The 19,069-nt window shown below is 43.8% G+C and overlaps 1 protein-coding gene across 4 annotated transcripts in view; it reads left to right on the forward strand.

Annotated features, from left to right (window-relative positions):
* Positions 1 to 19,069, forward strand: part of LOC146008704 (ABC-type organic anion transporter ABCA8-like) — a 230,709-nt gene that overhangs the window by 83,099 nt on the left and 128,541 nt on the right. For all 4 annotated transcript variants that reach the window (XM_083148276.1, XM_083148275.1, XM_083148277.1 and 1 more), the window contains exon 5: positions 7,689 to 7,789. In XM_083148276.1, the coding sequence (XP_083004402.1) occupies positions 7,689 to 7,789 (101 nt within the window). The remainder of the gene's footprint in view (positions 1 to 7,688; positions 7,790 to 19,069) is intronic.

The following is a 19,069-nucleotide window of genomic DNA, read 5'->3' on the forward strand; positions in this document are numbered from 1 at the left end:
AGTAAGTCCAAACCATGATTTCACTACCTGCAAGCCACACACAGCACGCAAACACATTGGAAGCTTATCTTTCTATACTTCTCGACATTTAAAGGTTTGTTTAATTTAAGGTAAGAATCTTTTTAAGACCTGCTTATATATGCTAAGGTAGGTATTTGCTAAACAGTTAGACACATTCACTACGTGCTTTCATAGACTTTACACAGTAGCACACTCAATCTACACAAGTCGACATGTGTCAACGTGTTCACTCTAATACAAACATAGGTTTTGTATTTAGGATACAATAACATAAACCACATCTAACACCTACAAAGGATGTTTCAGCAATGTTTTAAGCCCATGCCCACTATTTTGCACACAATCTTTGTATAGTACCCAAAATACAGAACTGTACCACTATCTCATCTGCTATGAATTGGATTTGACTACACTCTGGATGTAAGATGCCACCAATCACATTATTGCACTCACATCTCTCTAACAAAGGATTCCTACATCTGCTTATGACACTGTAAAATCATATATATTTAAAAAGTTATACATGTTTGTTCACAAGCAATTTTATCATGTTTGGCCGATTCACACATCTTTTTTTAGGGAGGACACATATGCATTCCTACACAAATTTACCTTTTCACCCTTGTTTGTCTGCCTCACCCACTCCATGAGGAAAGCATTGTTCTGGACCTGCTTTTACCTACTACTGTAGGAGCTACCTCACCTGCACACAAACTGCTTTCTCACCTATTAAGTTGCTCTGCACATGTGCTGACACAAACTAATTAGCAGGGAAAAGTTGGATAGGAACATGGGAATGGCCATGGAGAGGGTTACACATGGGAAACTTCTACCACACTTCAACAAATGCTCAAAAATACCCTGGTCAGTAAGTACACATAAATGTAGTATTTGTTTCACACAAGAAATTACACATACCACAATTTTGATTTAATTGGTAAAATAAATTTATTTGCTGTTCAGCATCACAGCTTATTTGACACTTTAATGTCAGAAATCAAATAAACAAATAAAATAGACACAAAAATAAAAAAAACAGCCAGAACAAGAGGTTGCATATCTCCAAACATGTGTTACCCTGCAAATGCAATGGTGAAAGAAATGGGGACACCAGAATACGTACTGCAACAACCAGGGTGAATACTAAGCAAGATACACACCACCAAAAATTTATCCTGCATTTGTAGAGGTCAAAATAAGAACATTAATGCCCATGGCACGAAAATGGATAGATGGCCAACTCAGGAAGTAGATGTCCAGTGCAATTTAAACATTTGGGGCCCAACCACAGAGGAAGTGAACCAGGTCTCATTATTTGGGCCCTTTTTTCCCCCTTTTAGATGGGGCCTTGGGGACAGGGGCCTTTGGCTCAGCTGGCTTGCGGCGTCTTCCCCTAGTGGACACAGGAGGGTCAGCAGAGGTGGAAGGTTGGGGAGCAGCTTGGGGTGGGCCAGCAGATGGGGGATTGTCCCTTAGGGACCTGGCGGTGGTCAGCTGCTCCGCAAGAAGTTCATTCTGGCGGCTGAGGTGTTGGCCAATGCTTTGCATGCCAGCCGCCAGAGTGTCATTAATGCGGTTCAAGGCCTCACACTGCAGCCTGTTTGTGGCCTTCCACTCCGCCAGAAATTCCCCCACCTGCTGCTGACGGATCGCAGCATCCACCCCTTGCTGCTCGATCCTCTCCAGCATCACCAACACGCTCTCATCCCATGTCTCCTGTGGCTGGGGCTGGGGGTGACGTCTTGGTGGAGGCTGGACCACTTGCTCCACCTGTGGCTCTGCAGAGGAAGATGCTGCCGGTGCATCCTGGGTTTCTGCTTCTGCTAGGATAATAATTGAAAACAATGTCACCATCACATACGCACTAAAAAATATCTTTCCAAATACAATGCATTACTGTGACTAACCATCAAAAGCAGCAGCAAAGACCTCCGCCGGGAGCTCACTGTCCATATTGGAGATCCCCCTGACCTCGCCCACATCAATGACGTCCAAGGCGTCCTGCTCCAGGGGGGTATACTCCAAATGATCGGGCATAGGCCCTCTCCCGGTGGACATGCTGTGGTTGTACCGGTCAGTCATCTTCCTCTTCATTGCCGTTTTGAAGTCAGTCCACCTACAAGTTTAAAAATACAAATATCACCATGAGATATGTGCACCACTGTGCTACGTGACATTTCCTAGTGTGGGTGATCTTATGTTTTTTAGCCATATGTGTCCCACACACACATTCATGTCTCCATTAGGAGGCATTTCAGTGTCTCATCTCATTCATTAGGCCAGTAAATACACATACATAGATCACTATGCAGAAATGACATCATCCATGGCCAAATTATGCACCTCCACCTGTTGTGAAACTACACATTCCACCATAGCTTGACAGTGTGGTTATTATGGAGTAATTTAACTATGGGATGGCATACTGGGATGTGTAGTTTCTCACCAGCTACATGTGCACAGTTTGGTCATTCTTGTTTCAGTAGCATCATATGGAACATGTTACAACAACTCTTTCAAAAACACACTTTCTCTTGTCCCATCACATACTTCACATGAGCAGAACTGTGCCCATAACCTCACATCACACCAATGGTGCATGTTTCAGATATCAATGTGGGTTATTAGACATGGTTGTGTTCACATGTGACATTGAAGTGTAGCACTATCTACAAACACACCTTTCTATTATTCGCTAAACATACATGTAACATATATACACACATATGACATTATCAGGGGGACAAACACACTTGCCTTTTCTTCACCGCAAGCCAATCTCTGACCACTGGTGACACCTGGTTCACTTCCTCTGTGATCTTGTCCCAAAGGTTTCTCCTTGCACTGGCACCCGGCTTCCTGGTTGGCAATTCTATCCATTCGCGTGCCCTGGGCACTAAGATTCTTAATTCTGCCTCTACAAATGCAGGGTTTCTCTTTCTGGTGGTGGTATCCTGCTCAGTCCTCACCCTCGATGTTGCAGCTTGTTTTCTGGTGGCCCCAGTTCTCTCACCATGCACCTGCTGGGTCACACCTGTTTGGAGAGATGCAACCTCTTGTTCTGGCTGGTTGCTTGGCCCTTGTGGAGCTGGTGGAGGTTGAACAGGGCCTGTTAGTGAGGGGCCCGCTTGGTCTTGGGTCCTCCTTGTCCTCTCCTGCTCCCTCTGCCTCAACCTTTCAAGCAAGGATTCTGCTCTTGCTCTCTGGAGAGCGTCCTCAGCTGCGGAATCGTCTGAACTAGACATGTTTGCAGCAATTGTGGCCTGCATCTGACTGAATATTTATATGTTAATCTCCCGCCATGAACAAGGGGGCGTATATTTTTCTCCGCAATGTAGTTGCTCATTTACGCCGATATTTCCCGCCGATAATTCCCGCTTAAATTACGCAGGTCTCAACGCACCTGATCAATCACCTGTATATGCACATACACAGGTTGTGGAGCATTGTGTGCTACATCGTGAAATGTGTGCACCTGTCATTCCAATGATGAGTGTTGTCAGCTGGTATCTGTTGGAGTTCGTGTATGCTTTGTGAGTCACATTTCAAAACATCACGTTATAATGCTTTAGTTACATATGTAATGAGTATGAAATTGTCATACACCAACATGTTGCATTGTGCCCCTTTTAGCAGCGTTTTTATTAGTAGACGGTTGCGTGTATTATTTTCCGCACACTGTATATACAGTACGTCTCTCCATGAAAATCGGTGTATTGTGCCCTTTAAGCAGCGTATTTATTAGTAGGCGGTTGCGTGTATTATTCTCCGCACACTGTATATACAGTTCCTCTCTATACATTGAATGCATGCTGTTGGTTTTGGTCTGTGTATATCGGAACGGTCCGCGTAAGTTTCTATTCGCATCCAGTTTGTTAATGTAAGAAGGATTAATAAAGTTAATACCAAACAAACAATTTTTTAGACCAATCAGCAAGCACCAAAAGTGATATATGTACCTGCAATTATTAACTGCGCCATTGCCACTATGACTTCAACCAGGGCTAGGCCGTTTTCGACCCAGGAGCTGTTGGCCTTGGTTGAGGTCATGGACCGTCACCTGGGGCCCAGGGGCCCAAATGTGTCGAATATGGACAAGCGGCGGGCGTATACTGCTGCCCGCCGCCTAATATACTCCAGGACCGGCGTCCGCAGAAGCCTGGGGCAAGTTGAGCGGCGCTGGTCTGACCTGCGCCGGCGGCAGCCAGTGTTGCTTTGTACACTTCGCCGCCATATTGCCCGATGTAAGTTTTTATTACTAGTATGTCTGCGTTTTTTTGCAAATGTTTTCTGTACTTTTTATAAATATGTTCCTGAGTATGTGGGTGTATATGGGGTGTATAGGGGGTGTATAGGGGGTGTATATGGGTGTATAGGGGGTGTATATGGGGTGTATATGGGTGTATAGGGGGTGTATAGGGGGTGTATAGGGGGTGTATATGGGTGTATATGGGGTGTATATGGGTGTATAGGGGGTGTATATGGGGTGTATATGGGTGTATAGGGGGTGTATAGGGGGTGTATAGGGGGTGTATATGGGTGTATAGGGGGTGTATAGGGGGTGTATAGGGGGTGTATAGGGGGTGTATATGGGTGTATAGGGGGTGTATATGGGGTGTATAGGAGGTGTATAGGGGGTGTATAGGGGGTGTATATGGGTGTATAGGGGGGGGGTTTAAGTAGTTGCTCAGTTTTTGGGTGTAGCATATCAATTAGTTTGCATGATAAATGTCTGAAATATAACAGCAATGATAATTTGGAAGGTTATGAGCATGACTAATGTGAATTTTTCTTTCCCCCTTTTTTATGACACCCATTCTTCGATTTCTATGCCATCAACATGAACATTTCAGCACGGGCAAGAGCCCGCATAGAAGCCCGGGAGCAGGCAGCCCGGGACCAGGCAGCCCAGGAGCAGCCGGAAGAGGAGGAGGAAGAGGAGGAGGAAGAGGAGGAGAAAGAGGAGGAGAAAGAGGAGGAGAAAGAGGAGGAGAAAGAGGAGGAGAAAGAGGAGGAGAAAGAGGAGGAGGAAGAGGAGGAGGAAGAGGAGGAGGAAGAGGAGGAGGAAGAAGAGGAGGAGGAAGAGGAGGAGACAATGGGTCAAGCTGGGGCCCACCAAATTTCGCCATCCCCTTCCCCCACCCCCTCCCCAACCCCCACCCCCTCCCCAACCCCCACTCCCACCCCCTCCCCAACCCCCACCCCTAGTACTGTGTTTACAGCAGACCCATCTTCAATGTAGTTTAAAAATGTAGTTTAAAAATGTATGTGGCCTTCACACATAACTCACAACTTTTTATTATGTACAAATACAACAAACATTTGTGTATGTTATATATTAATTTTTTTTTTTATCCCTTCACTACAGACACTGAACAGCACCAGGATGATGTGGGCCAGATAATGCTAGAAATTTTCTTGACCCTGCTATATCTGCAAATTCTGTTTACCCGATTGGAGGCCCTGCTTTAATTCCCCCCCCCCCCCCCTTTCAGTTTTGTTATAAATAAAAGTGTTTTTACAGTTAGAAGTTGCCTGTGTTTTTAATCATAAATATGTGAGAGGGTTTGTAAGGGCAGGTACATACAGATGTGTAATGTAAGTTATATTTGTAATTTGAGGTGAGGGGTAATGATTGATGTGTGAAAGTGTGTGTTTTTGAGTAAAATAACACATAGTGAAAATGCATGAATGTTTAATGTTGTTCGATTAAAACATCACACATAACATCAGGGTAGGTATACATGTTACACATTTTGGACAAACTAATTATGGACATAATTTAGTACATATACAGAAACACCAACATAACTTGATTTAAAAGTAACAGCAATATGGGGACACATAGATAGTGATTAAAATGCCACATTAGAACATAACAAATATACATGTAATGATGGTTAAAATGTTGTTTTATTAGGGTCTTTATTAAGGTAGACAATTGAGTTAATAGAAAACAATAATTGAATAACAAATAGAATAATTAATTAATTGTCAGAATTCTAGTTGAAAGGCAAGATTTGCAGGTCCATATATGTGAAGGGTATGCCAGCGTACACGGACGTACGCTCACTCTCACGAGCGGTGACATAAGCTGAGTTTTCCATTGAAAACAATAGTGACCCGTCCGTGCAAGCTGGCGTACGCTCAGATCTCCGCAAGAAGTCGGTGGGAAGACGGACGAGAGACGTCCGTAAACGGTGGCGTACGCTCTGTTGTACGCCAGTTGTCGGAGTGTAAGGGCTGGCCCGTCCATGTACGTTGGCGTACGCTCAATTGTACGCCACTCCCCTTAGACGTTGTTTCTGGCCGTACGTATGCGGCTGAGTTGTGGGTGGACTTAACCCCAACGGCCGCGTACGGATAGCGTACGTTAATATGGAACGTACGCACGTTTGGCCGCACCGATCAGAATAACCTTCATAGTCTGATGACCAGCTGTGCAGATTTTCAATAATAAGAGTCCCAGAACAATGCTAGCAGTTCTAGCATCCAGAGAAAAGTTGGAACTGTAATACACGCTGGAATGCAAAGTCAAAACAAGTACATGTATTTGATCAAAATGAGAAATACCAAACCGTAACAATTTTAAATTAAGATAAAACTGACTGTGATCTGTTTACGCTTGTGTGTCATTTTTATGCTGTCAATAAACAAACACATACAATTAATGCAGCTGTGTTTTCATGAAATAAGGTATCATCTGTCTGTAAGTATAACCTCATATTTTAAATATACTGTATATTATGGGGCTGATTCAATACAGAAGGCTGCAGACATCACCCAGAATTACTACAGAATGGCCAATTTTCCTACACTTCTGTGTGTGTGTGTGTGTGTGTATACAGTGTACCACAGATGCAGAATTCTGGGAGGCAATGGAGTCATCTGCCGCCAGGCTCCTGCTCCCAAGGGGGCACCTCTACTTCACTGTGAGTTTGAATCAGTTAATTGAAAGCCGTTGATACCGCTTCTGTGGCTGTCTCCTCCTCCTAGCAGGACCATAGATGTCACACACTCTTTATTATAAACATAATATCCATAACATACATACATGCATACATATATTTATATAAGATGCTGTGTGTGTGTGTTGGGGGGGGCACCAATATTTATCTTGCCTCTGGGCAACCGGGACGGACTTACGCCACTGGTGTACCACATCACTCCTACAAGGTTGTGGAACATTTACCATACTGTAATAAGTGTTACACATATTTACCAGACTGGTGAGAGGAGAGCAGACTGACATGACCACAAATCATAGGAGTAAAACTTAGAATGTCTTTTTTAGTCTGGGTTAACCAAATAGCGAGCTAAAAAGTCATACTGTACAGAAATTGCTATAAAGCATGATGGTGGAAATTTACTAAGATGGGAATTTGACTTCACATATGATGTTGCTATGGGCAACCAATCAGATCCTGACTACTATCTTCTAGAGCATGCTAAATAAATAAGAAGTAGATTCTGATTGGTTGCCCATAGCAACAGCACATGTGAAGTCTAATTCCCAGCTTAGTAAATTTCCCCCGATGAGTTTCCCACATAAAATACATATTTAAGATACACGGAAAGTTATATACAGTAGTATCAGTACATCAACAGGTTATGTACAAAGTATCTCTATGGGCATTATTAATATTTTACACTATTTCATTCTGTAGGGCCTTATTATTCAAATGAGTCAGATCCCGGCACCGTTTCAGAATACTTGAAGTCGGGGTTCCTCTACATACAAGCAAACATTGATTCTGCTATAATTGAAGTAAGTTAATTTTATTTCTAGTTTGTCTAGAACAGCGGTTCCCAACCCTTTTTCTCTATCGTACTCCTTGATTAGGCTTTTCATTTATGAGTACCCACTCCTCTCAATTTGAAATATCCACAGTACTTACGAGTGGAGTGGAATTGAGTGGAATGCATATCCTTATGTGTGTCCTTATATTAAGGAGTAGCGGAGAAGTAGTGTGCGGTCAGGAATCGGGTCCCTCAGTGTCTGGCCTCTGGCTGTGTACTGTCTGCAGGGTTCCCATTAATGCCTGTAAGATTAATAATGCTGCTTTCATCTGATGAACGCTGATGTCTGACGGCAGCACGGGTAGCTCCCAGTGGATTGTTAGTTGGGCAAAAGCACGACGAAACACTGATGAAGCTGCAGACAGAACCGGAAGTGATGCAACGTGATTCATCTCCACGGCAATGAAAAATTTATTCTGATACCGGGAGACATTTTTCTCTATTTTCGCCATTACCAATATTAATTTCAAGTACCACCGACCGGTCTGCAGTGTACCCCCAGGGGTACTTGAACCACAGTTTTGGAACCACTGATCTAGAGCAACCTTCAAATTGTGGCATTAATCGGATATTTTGTAAAATAATTTTTAAGCTACAGCGAGTATTAACACCTGCCTCCCTATATGTTCATACTTTGGGTTAAATGTACTAAGCAGCTTAAGGCCCCCTTACACTTGTCCAACTTGTTGTCCAACATGTTGGACCTGATTGACTTGAGATTTATCCTATGTGCAAGAGGATCAATCTCTTGGTTAGACCCAATGCGCACGGGATTGTGCATTCGGTCCTACACAGGCACATCAGATTTTGTCAGATAAATTGGCCCAATCCATCTGAATTGGGTCAAATCTAACAAAATCTCACAAGTGTAAGGGGCCCTTTATTTGGAATACTGTAGAACCCACTGTATGACAGTGGTTTCATGTCAATTTACAAAAGGTTGGTTTTGATGTCCATAATCTGCTGTCAATCCCCAACAACCTACTGTGGCTTATTCAACATGGCATTAGATTCTATTGAAACCATGGTGGATTACAAGATGTTATATTTGTATTCATTTATTGGTGCTTTTATAGAACCACCATACAAAGATTCCATTCATCATAGAAACAGACAACTGTGGATAAGAAACTATTCTATTCTTATTAATGTAATGGTGCTACTGTATTTGTTATAGAACCACAATGTAAATGACACACTAGGAAAAGAGGAGAGGTGGCTACTTTGTCTCTCACATTTCAGGCAGGATGTACTGCACCAGGGGCGGATCCAGGAGAAAATGACAGGGGGGGCACCATGATAGGGGGGGGGGGGGGGGCGGCGTGATAGTGGTGCCAGTGTGCCCGCTCAGAGAGGGAGAGGGGGAGAGAGAGAGCAGAAAGAGGGTGGGAATGGGATTATAAATAGGCCCTGGCCTTTAAATACACAGGCCCACCTTGGCATCAAACACGAAAGATGCAGTTGTGCGCGCGCGGTTTGAAAAAAGGGTGCGTGGCCTCGTGAAAAGGGGGAGTGTCCTTGAGTGTAGTGTACCACACCATATACCACTTCTACACATTATTGTATACAAAATTGACATAATGCCACATGGATTGAGCCAAAATTCACATGCCACACAGATTACATAAAAATTCACAAAATGGTCAACAAAGAAGGACATTGCGCATCGTAGGCGTGCCGAAAATTTGTACCATAATTCCCATTACACGTTAAGTCACGGACCATAATGTTCATTACGTATTATGCCAAACACTATAATGCCTATTACACATTATGCCCCAAACCATAATGTTCATTACACATTATGCTAAACACTATAATGTCCATTACACATTATGCTAAACACTACAATGTCCATTACACATTATGCCACATGCCTTAATGCCCATTAGACAATAGATCTCACATCTTAATGCCTCTCTTACACATTCTGCACAGGGTAGGGTAATGCTGGGCAATGGGAGGGTTAGGTTTAGGCATTAGTGGGGAGGGTAAGGGTCAGACTGTGTGGGGGGGGGAATAAGGTGATATAATCTATCTGTACGAACACACTGACCCTGATCCCCACTGCATCTCTCTCGGTTCCCCATGCACCTCTCCATCCCCTGTCCTACCTGCACCTCTCCATACCCCTGCACCTCTATGTCCCTCTGTTCTCTGCTGCACCTTTCCAACCCCTGAACCTCTTGGTACATCTGTCTTCCTCTGCTCCTCTCCATCCTCTTGTCCCCTCTGCACCTCTCTGTCCCCCTTTTACCTCTCCATCCTCCTGTCCCCCCTGCACCTCTCTGTCCCCCTTTACTCCTCCATCCCCCCTTCACCTCTATTCCCCTGCCTCTCTCTGTCCCTCTGTCCTCCCTGCATTTCTTTATGGTACTCAAAATGTACTGTACATACAAAACATTAAAATTACTAAGCAGAAATTCTATTTACCTAAGTTAATGTAGACAGCAGGCGGAGGATGGGGAGTGCCGCTTGCGGCAGATAGCAGATGGGCGGGCAGAGGAGGTAAAGTGCCTAGTGTTGGGAAAGACGATTCATTCAAATGAGTTGAGACACACGGCTCAGCTCAGTGGAGTGTGTTGAGTCAGTGACTCGACACTTGAGTCACGACTCATATGGATTGCAGGCACAGGGAGACCGTGCAGGGCTCACAGAACACTCGGAGTTGCAGAGGCTCAGCCACTCAGTGTGCTCTGGACACAGGAAGTAAGAGTGGCTGGGCTCACAACTCATTTATTATTACAGGCCCAGAGAAAGACAGTGCACGGCTCACAACACATTTAGGGAGTTGCAGAGGCTCAGTCCCTTGCTGCTGGTTAGTATCCAGCTTTAACCCCTTCCTGACAGAGCCAGTTTTTGCGTTCCTGACAGAGCCCTTTTTTTCAAATCTGACATGTATCACTTAAGTGGGGATAACTTTTTTTTGCTTTTACTTATCCCAGTGATTTTGAGATTGTTTTTTCGTGACACATTGTACTTCAAATTAGTGGTAAATTTGGGTCGATACAGTCTGTGTTTTTTTGTGAAAAATACCAAAATGTCGTAAAAAAATGGAAAATTTAGCAATTTGCAAAATGTTAAATTTTCTGCTTGTGAGACAAATAATCATACCACTCAAAATAGTTAATAACTAACATAGACCATATGTCTACTTTATGTTTCCATCATTATTTCAACTTCCTTTTAATTTTTTTGGACACTAGGAGGCTTACAATATGAATAGCAAATTCTCAAATTTTCAAGAAAATTTCAAACACTGATTTTTTTAGGGACCAGTTCAGTTCTGATGTGACTTTGAGGGACTTGTATGTGAGACACCCCCATAAATGATACCATTTCAAAAACTGCACCCCTCACAGTATTCAAAACAGCATTTTGGAAGTTTGTTAACCCTTTAGGTGTTTCACAGGAATTAAAACAAAGTGTAGGTGAAATTTCAAAATTTCATTTTTTTTGCAGATTTGCAATTTTAATACATTTTTCTAAGGAACACAGTACATTTTACTAGAGAAATGTGACTAAAAATTGATTCCCCCAATTCTTTTGTTTTCATAAATATCCTATATGTGGCCCTAGTGTGCACGTTGACCAAACCACAGGCTTCATAATAGAAGGAGCACCTACTTGATTTTGGAGCCTCCTTTTTATGAGATTATTTTTTAGGCACCATGTAGGTTTCTAGGCACCATAAGATGCTAAAATTTAGGAACCCCCCCACAAGTGACCCCATTTTGCAAACTACACCCCTCAGGGAATTCATCTAGGGGTATAGTGTACATTTCAAACCCCCAGGGGTTTCACCAATTGTGGTACAACTGGGCAGTGAAAATGAAAAATTACATTTTTTTACACAAAAATGCAGTTCTGGCTCAAAATTTTTCATTTTCAGAAGGTATGAAGGAGAAAAAGCACCCCAAAATCTGTGCCCCAATTTCTCCCGAGTACGGCAATGCCTCACATGTGACCAAAAAATACCATTTGGGTGCATGGCAGGACTCAGAAGGGAAGGAGTGATTTTTGGATTTTGCAGCTCAGATTCTGGTGGAATTTTGGTGGGTGCTATGTCGCATTAGCAAGACCCCCCAAGCACCAATACAGTGGAACCCCCCCACAAGTGACCCCATTTTGCAACCTACACCCCTCAGGGAATTCATCTAGGGGTATAGTGTACATTTCAAACCCCCAGGGGTTTCACCAATTTTGATACAACTGGGCTGTGCAAATGCAAAATTACATTTTTTACACAAAAATGCAGTTCTGGCTCAAAATTTTTCATTTTCAGAAGGTATGAAGGAGAAAAAGCACCACAAAATCTGTGCCCCAATTTCTCCCGAGTACGGCAATGCCTCACATGTGACCAAAAAATACCATTTGGGTGCATGGCAGGACTCAGAAGGGAAGGAGTGATTTTTGGATTTTGCAGCTCAGATTCTGGTGGAATTTTGGTGGGTGCTATGTCGCATTACCAAGACCCCCCAAGCACCAATACAGTGGAACCCCCCCACAAGTGACCCCATTTTGCAAACTACACCCCTCAGGGAATTCATCTAGGGGTATAGTGTACATTTCAAACCCCCAGGGGTTTCACCAATTTTGATACAACTGGGCAGTGAAAATGAAAAATTACATTTTTTTACACAAAAATGCAGTTCTGGCTCAAAATTTTTCATTTTCAGAAGGTATGAAGGAGAAAAAGCACCCCAAAATCTGTGCCCCAATTTCTCCCGAGTACGGCAATGCCTCACATGTGACCAAAAAATACCATTTGGGTGCATGGCAGGACTCAGAAGGGAAGGAGTGATTTTTGGATTTTGCAGCTCAGATTCTGGTGGAATTTTGGTGGGTGCTATGTCGCATTAGCAAGACCCCCCAAGCACCAATACAGTGGAACCCCCCCACAAGTGACCCCATTTTGCAAACTACACCCCTCAGGGAATTCATCTAGGGGTATAGTGTACATTTCAAACCCCCAGGGGTTTCACCAATTTTGATACAACTGGGCAGTGAAAATGAAAAATTACATTTTTTACACAAAAATGCAGTTCTGGCTCAAAATTTTTCATTTTCAGAAGGTATGAAGGAGAAAAAGCACCCCAAAATCTGTGCCCCAATTTCTCCCGAGTACGGCAATGCCTCACATGTGACCAAAAAATACCATTTGGGTGCATGGCAGGACTCAGAAGGGAAGGAGTGATTTTTGGATTTTGCAGCTCAGATTCTGGTGGAATTTTGGTGGGTGCTATGTCGCATTAGCAAGACCCCCCAAGCACCAATACAGTGGAACCCCCCCACAAGTGACCCCATTTTGCAAACTACACCCCTCAGGGAATTCATCTAGGGGTATAGTGTACATTTCAAACCCCCAGGGGTTTCACCAATTTTGATACAACTGGGCAGTGAAAATGAAAAATTACATTTTTTACACAAAAATGCAGTTCTGGCTCAAAATTTTTCATTTTCAGAAGGTATGAAGGAGAAAAAGCACCCCAAAATCTGTGCCCCAATTTCTCCCGAGTACGGCAATGCCTCACATGTGACCAAAAAATACCATTTGGGTGCATGGCAGGACTCAGAAAGGAAGGAGTGATTTTTGGATTTTGCAGCTCAGATTCTGGTGGAATTTTGGTGGGTGCTATGTCGCATTAGCAAGACCCCCCAAGCACCAATACAGTGGAACCCCCCCACAAGTGACCCCATTTTGCAAACTACACCCCTCAGGGAATTCATCTAGGGGTATAGTGTACATTTCAAACCCCCAGGGGTTTCACCAATTTTGATACAACTGGGCAGTGAAAATGAAAAATTACATTTTTTTACACAAAAATGCAGTTCTGGCTCAAAATTTTTCATTTTCAGAAGGTATGAAGGAGAAAAAGCACCCCAAAATCTGTGCCCCAATTTCTCCCGAGTACGGCAATGCCTCATGTGTGACCAAAAAGTGGCAGGACTCAGAAGGGAAGGAGTGATATTTGGATTTTGCAGCACAAATTCTGGTGGAATGTTGGTGGGTGCTATGTCGCATTAGCAAGACCCCCAAAGCACCAATACAGTGGAACCCCCCCACAAGTGACCCCATTTTGCAAACTACACCCCTCAGGGAATTCATCTAGGGGTATAGTGTACATTTCAAACCCCCAGGGGTTTCACCAATTTCGATACAACTGGGCAGTGAAAATGAAAAATTACATTTTTTTACACAAAAATGCAGTTCTGGCTCAAAATTTTTCATTTTCAGAAGGTATGAAGGAGAAAAAGCACCCCAAAATCTGTGCCCCAATTTCTCCCGAGTACGGCAATGCCTCATGTGTGACCAAAAAGTGGCAGGACTCAGAAGGGAAGGAGTGATATTTGGATTTTGCAGCACAAATTCTGGTGGAATGTTGGTGGGTGCTATGTCGCATTAGCACGACCCCCAAAGCACCAATACAGTGGAACCCCCCCACAAGTGACCCCATTTTGCAAACTACACCCCTCAGGGAATACATCTAGGGGTATAGTGTACATTTCAAACCCCCAGGGGTTTCACCAATTTTGATACAACTGGGCAGTGAAAATGAAAAATTAAATTTTTTTACACAAAAATGCAGTTCTGGCTCAAAATTTTTCATTTTCACAAGGAATGAAGGAGAAAAAGCACCCCAAAATCTGTGCCCCAATTTCTCCAGAGTACGGCAATGCCTCACATGTGACCAAAAAATACCAGTTGGGTGCATGGCAGGACTCAGAAGGGAAGGAGTGATTTTTGGATTTTGCGGCTCAGATTCTGGTGGAATGAATGTTGGGTGCTATGTGGCATTAGCAAGACCCCCGAAGCACGGTGAAATTATGAACCTAATATTCCATAGATGTGTGGTATATTTTAAAACACTCCTTTATACATAGGCCGGGTTTGTCGGGGCAAGTGTCACACTGGAAAATAGTTTGCTTTCTTATTCCCTTTTTATAGCAAACTTTGCACCTTTTTTGTGTCCTGCCCTTTTTTCCAGTGGAGGGGATTTCATCAGGAAAATGCTGCCCTGGTACAATACGGGGGCCAGTACTAGAAGTACTGGGGCCCTCTGCCTGCTGGTTCCCAAATATTAGGCCCTTTATGACTTCCTCTTGAAAGTGCATAAATGTCCCCCTCTGGCCGGTAGAACGGAATAGCACGTAAGCGTTATACAGTGCCATCTGGATGATATACACGGCCAGCTTCTTGTACCAGATTTTTGTTTTCCGCAGGGCACTGTACGGCTTCAGTACCTGATCTGAAAGATCCACTCCGCCCATGTACCTATTGTAATCCAGGATACAATTAGGTTTGGAGGTGTGGGTACTGGTACCTCGTACAGGGACGGAGGTGGTACTGTCTCCGTGAATTGTTGTCAGTATAAGGACATCCCTCTTGTCCTTATATTTGACCAACAACATATTCCCCTACTTTCACCCCTTCTCATTACTTGGGCAATGTGCGTTTTTGGGAGGCCTCTTTGGTTCTTGCGCACAGTACCGCAAGCTGCTGTACCTCTTGAACCAAGGGCCTTAAACAGGGGGATGCTAGTGTAAAAGTTATCCACATAGAGGTGATAACCTTTATCCAGGAAGGGGTGCACTAAATCCCAGACAATTTTTCCACTAACACCTACGAGGGAGGGGGGGCATTCTGGCGGTTCAATTCTTGAATCCTTCCCTTCATATACCCTAAACCTGTGAGTGTACCCTGAGGTGCTTTCACACAGCTTATACATTTTTATGCCATACCTTGCCCTCTTACTGGGAAGGTACTGGCGGAATTTAACCCTTCCTTTAAAATGTATAAGGGACTCGTCTATGCAAATGAATTTATCTGGGATGTACATCTCTTCAAATTTGGCACTGAAATGATCAATGACCGGCCTGACTTTGAATAGCCGGTCAAAGGTGGGATCATCTCTGGGTGGGCACTGTGCATTATCGGTGTAATGTATAAATTTAAGAATTGTCTCAAATCGAGCCCAGGGCATGGCCATACGGTAAAATGGGGTACTGTACAGAACATCTGTACTCCAATATTGCCTAATTTCTGGCTTTTTTACTATGCCCATATGAAACACCAGACCCCAAAACGTCATCATCTCTACTGCATCTACAGGGGTCCACCTAGCAAATGATGACGTGGGGTTTTGAGCAATAAACTGCTGGGCATATAAATTACTTTGGTCCACCATTAAATTTATAAAATCATCAGAGAAAAATAATTTGAAAAAGTCAATTTCTCTGAGACCTGTGGAATCAAATTGGATTCCTGGCATGGCCAAAAACTCAGGAACCTGGGGCTCAAAATTGTCTGGTGGTGGGGTCCATACGAGATCAATTATTGGGGGGGGGTCTCAGCTGCTCTACGGGGGCGTCTTTGAGGGGGTCCCTCATCACTAGAGGAGGAAGAGGAGCTTAAGACGAATCCTTCAAATTCCCCGCTTGCCTCACTGGCTGTGTCAGAGTCAGAGGCAAGCATGGCATATGCCTCCTCCGCTTAATACATTCTTCTGGATGACTGGGATGACATTTGGGATGACATTTGGGATGCCATTTTTATTTTTGTGTTACTGGTAGTGAAATGTTTCAACACGTGTATAGTGTAGGGGGGGGTACAAACTTTATTTCAACCCGGGGGGCATGTAGTGTGTATGTAGTGCAGAAAAAAAAAAATACTTTATACAGGAATTTGATCCCAATAAAAAAAAAAAAAAATTGAAGGGGTTAAAAAAAAAAATTGAAGGGGTTAAAAAAAAAAAAATTAAAGGGGTTAAAAAAAAAAAAAGGTCCTGCACCAAAAATTGAGCACAGATGTTGGTCAGTAACGTCCGTCACTGAACAGCACTCAAAGGCAACAGGAATTTGATCAAAAAAAAAAAAAAAAAGATCAACCCTGTGCCGAAAAAGCTGATCAGTGATGTACGTCACTGATCAGCGCACAGTGGCCACAGGACACCCACAAAATCACAGTGTGTGTAAAAAAAAAATAAAAAAAGACCCCACAGCACCCTCAAAAAAAAAAAAAGGTGATCAGTGATGCGACACTGATTACCAGTGAGGGGCAGCAGGTGCACAACCTTTGGTGCAACTGACAGTGCAACTGGCAGCAACTGACAGGTATATATAAAAAAAAAAACCCTGCGCCCCCAAAAAGTTGCTGATCAGCACAGATATACTGATCAGCACAAAAGGGGGGTAGCAGACACAAAATATACACTCTCTATCACTCTCTGTCACTATCTCTCTCTATCTCTCTATCTCTCACTATCTCTCACTATCTATCACTCTAGGACACTGCAGCAGCAGCACTGACAGTTATATGTATAAAAAAAACCTGCACCCCCAAAAAGGGGGGGTAGCAGACACAAAATATACACTCTCTATCACTCTCTGTCACTATCTCTCTCTATCTCTCTATCTCTCACTATCTATCACTATCTATCACTCTATGACACTGCAGCAGCAGCACTGACAGTTATATATATAAAAAAAAAAACCTGCACCCCCAAAAAGGGGGGGTAGCAGACACAAAATATAGCTCTCTCTGTCACTATCTCTCTATCTCTCTCTATCTCTCTCTATCTCTCTCTCTATCTCTCTATCTCTCTATCACACTGCAGCAGCAGCAGGAAGTCACAAGAAGTCAGATCCAGGAAGCATCCAGCACGCTACAAGCAGTGATCAGGTAAGTATTAGCAAGGATCAGGTCGGTATCACGGCAGACAGGCACGGTGACCGTTCTGCACGCTATTCCAGACCGGAATGGCGTCTGCAGCGCAGTCACCGTTAGTTTAAATGTCGCGCCTTGGCTGTGATTGGCTGTCGGTCCGACGGACCAATCACAGCCTTGGGGGCAGGTGGGGTGAGGTGTCATCGTCACCGATGACCCCCTCATGCCCCCTGACGCCCGGCGGTGATTGACACCTGTGTTACCGAGCGTCTGATTCGCTGGTAACACAGGAAAACGCTGTGAATGGCTGTTCACACTGAACAGCCAATCACAGCGATCGCCGACGGGGAGGCGGCATCGCAGCCCCCCCTGGGCATGCAGGGACATGTCTGCTGTCAGGGACAGCAGACATCGTCCCTCTGTCACTGCGTCTCGAGACGCAGTGACAGTTTAAAGTCATGACGTACATTTATGCCATGTGACGGGAAGTACATCCCGGCCATGACGTAAATGTACGTCAAATGTCGGGAAGGGGTTAATAGTGATTGTGCAGTTCATCTGGCAGAGGCAGGCAGCTGCTTATGCAATGAATGTTAATAATATACCAACATAGATTCAGTGTTATGTAATTACTATGTAATTTACAATTTGTATTTTAATATTCTGGTGATCTTGGATTTACAAATATATATCTATATATATATATATATATATATATATATATATATATATATATATATATATATATATATATATATATATATATATATATTATATATAGATAGATATAGATGAATATCTATAGATATATATCTATAGATATATAATCTATAGATATATATATCTATATATATCTATATATATATATCATACCCTATTAGCCTGCAGGGGGTGTGCCACAGTCACACTGGCTGAGCTAAGCACAGTGCACTGCGGAGGCTGCTGCTGATTCTGATCCATCAGCGAGTCATCATGATCACTACTGAATAACTGAGCCTGCACACAGTGAGAACTGTCTCAACTCTCACTGCAGGCTCAGGGATTCGTCCAGGGCACAGCAGCCCTGCACGACTCATGAGTCGTGTGAGCTAAGCTTAGAGCTCATGTCCCTGCCTCCCTCCCCACTAAAAGTTACCCAGGTTTGCTGGCCAATAATAGCTGAGCTCACTGCTCAGCCCGCCCCGTGTCATTGACTGACATGTTTCATCACCAATAAAATTATCTCCACTCTTCCAGGCCCCCCTCTGAGGCAAAGGGAGTTGGGACTCGGGACTGCTGTCTCTGTCTGCACTAATGCTGCTGCTGCTGCTGCTGTCTCGACTCATCCAACAGTGAGTGGCTCGAGTCATGTATTCAGTTTAATGATTCGAGTCACTGGGTCGAGACAGCGATTCACTAGCCATCTCTAAAAGTGCCGCTCTAACAGCCGCGGCTGTGTGATAGACTCCCAGTCTCATCCATTGCAGCCTGCGCTGTGCCCCACCAAACCTGTGGCAGGACAGGCTTTCAGAGAGGGGGGCCCGTGGGTATTAGTGATAGCAGCTCACCTCTGGAGTCTGGCGTAACGTGCAGAAGTCGGGA

Source organism: Crinia signifera, chromosome 6, assembly GCF_055691185.1.
Source record: "Crinia signifera chromosome 6, ASM5569118v1, whole genome shotgun sequence".
In the NCBI taxonomy this organism is placed as follows: Eukaryota; Metazoa; Chordata; class Amphibia; order Anura; family Myobatrachidae; genus Crinia; species Crinia signifera.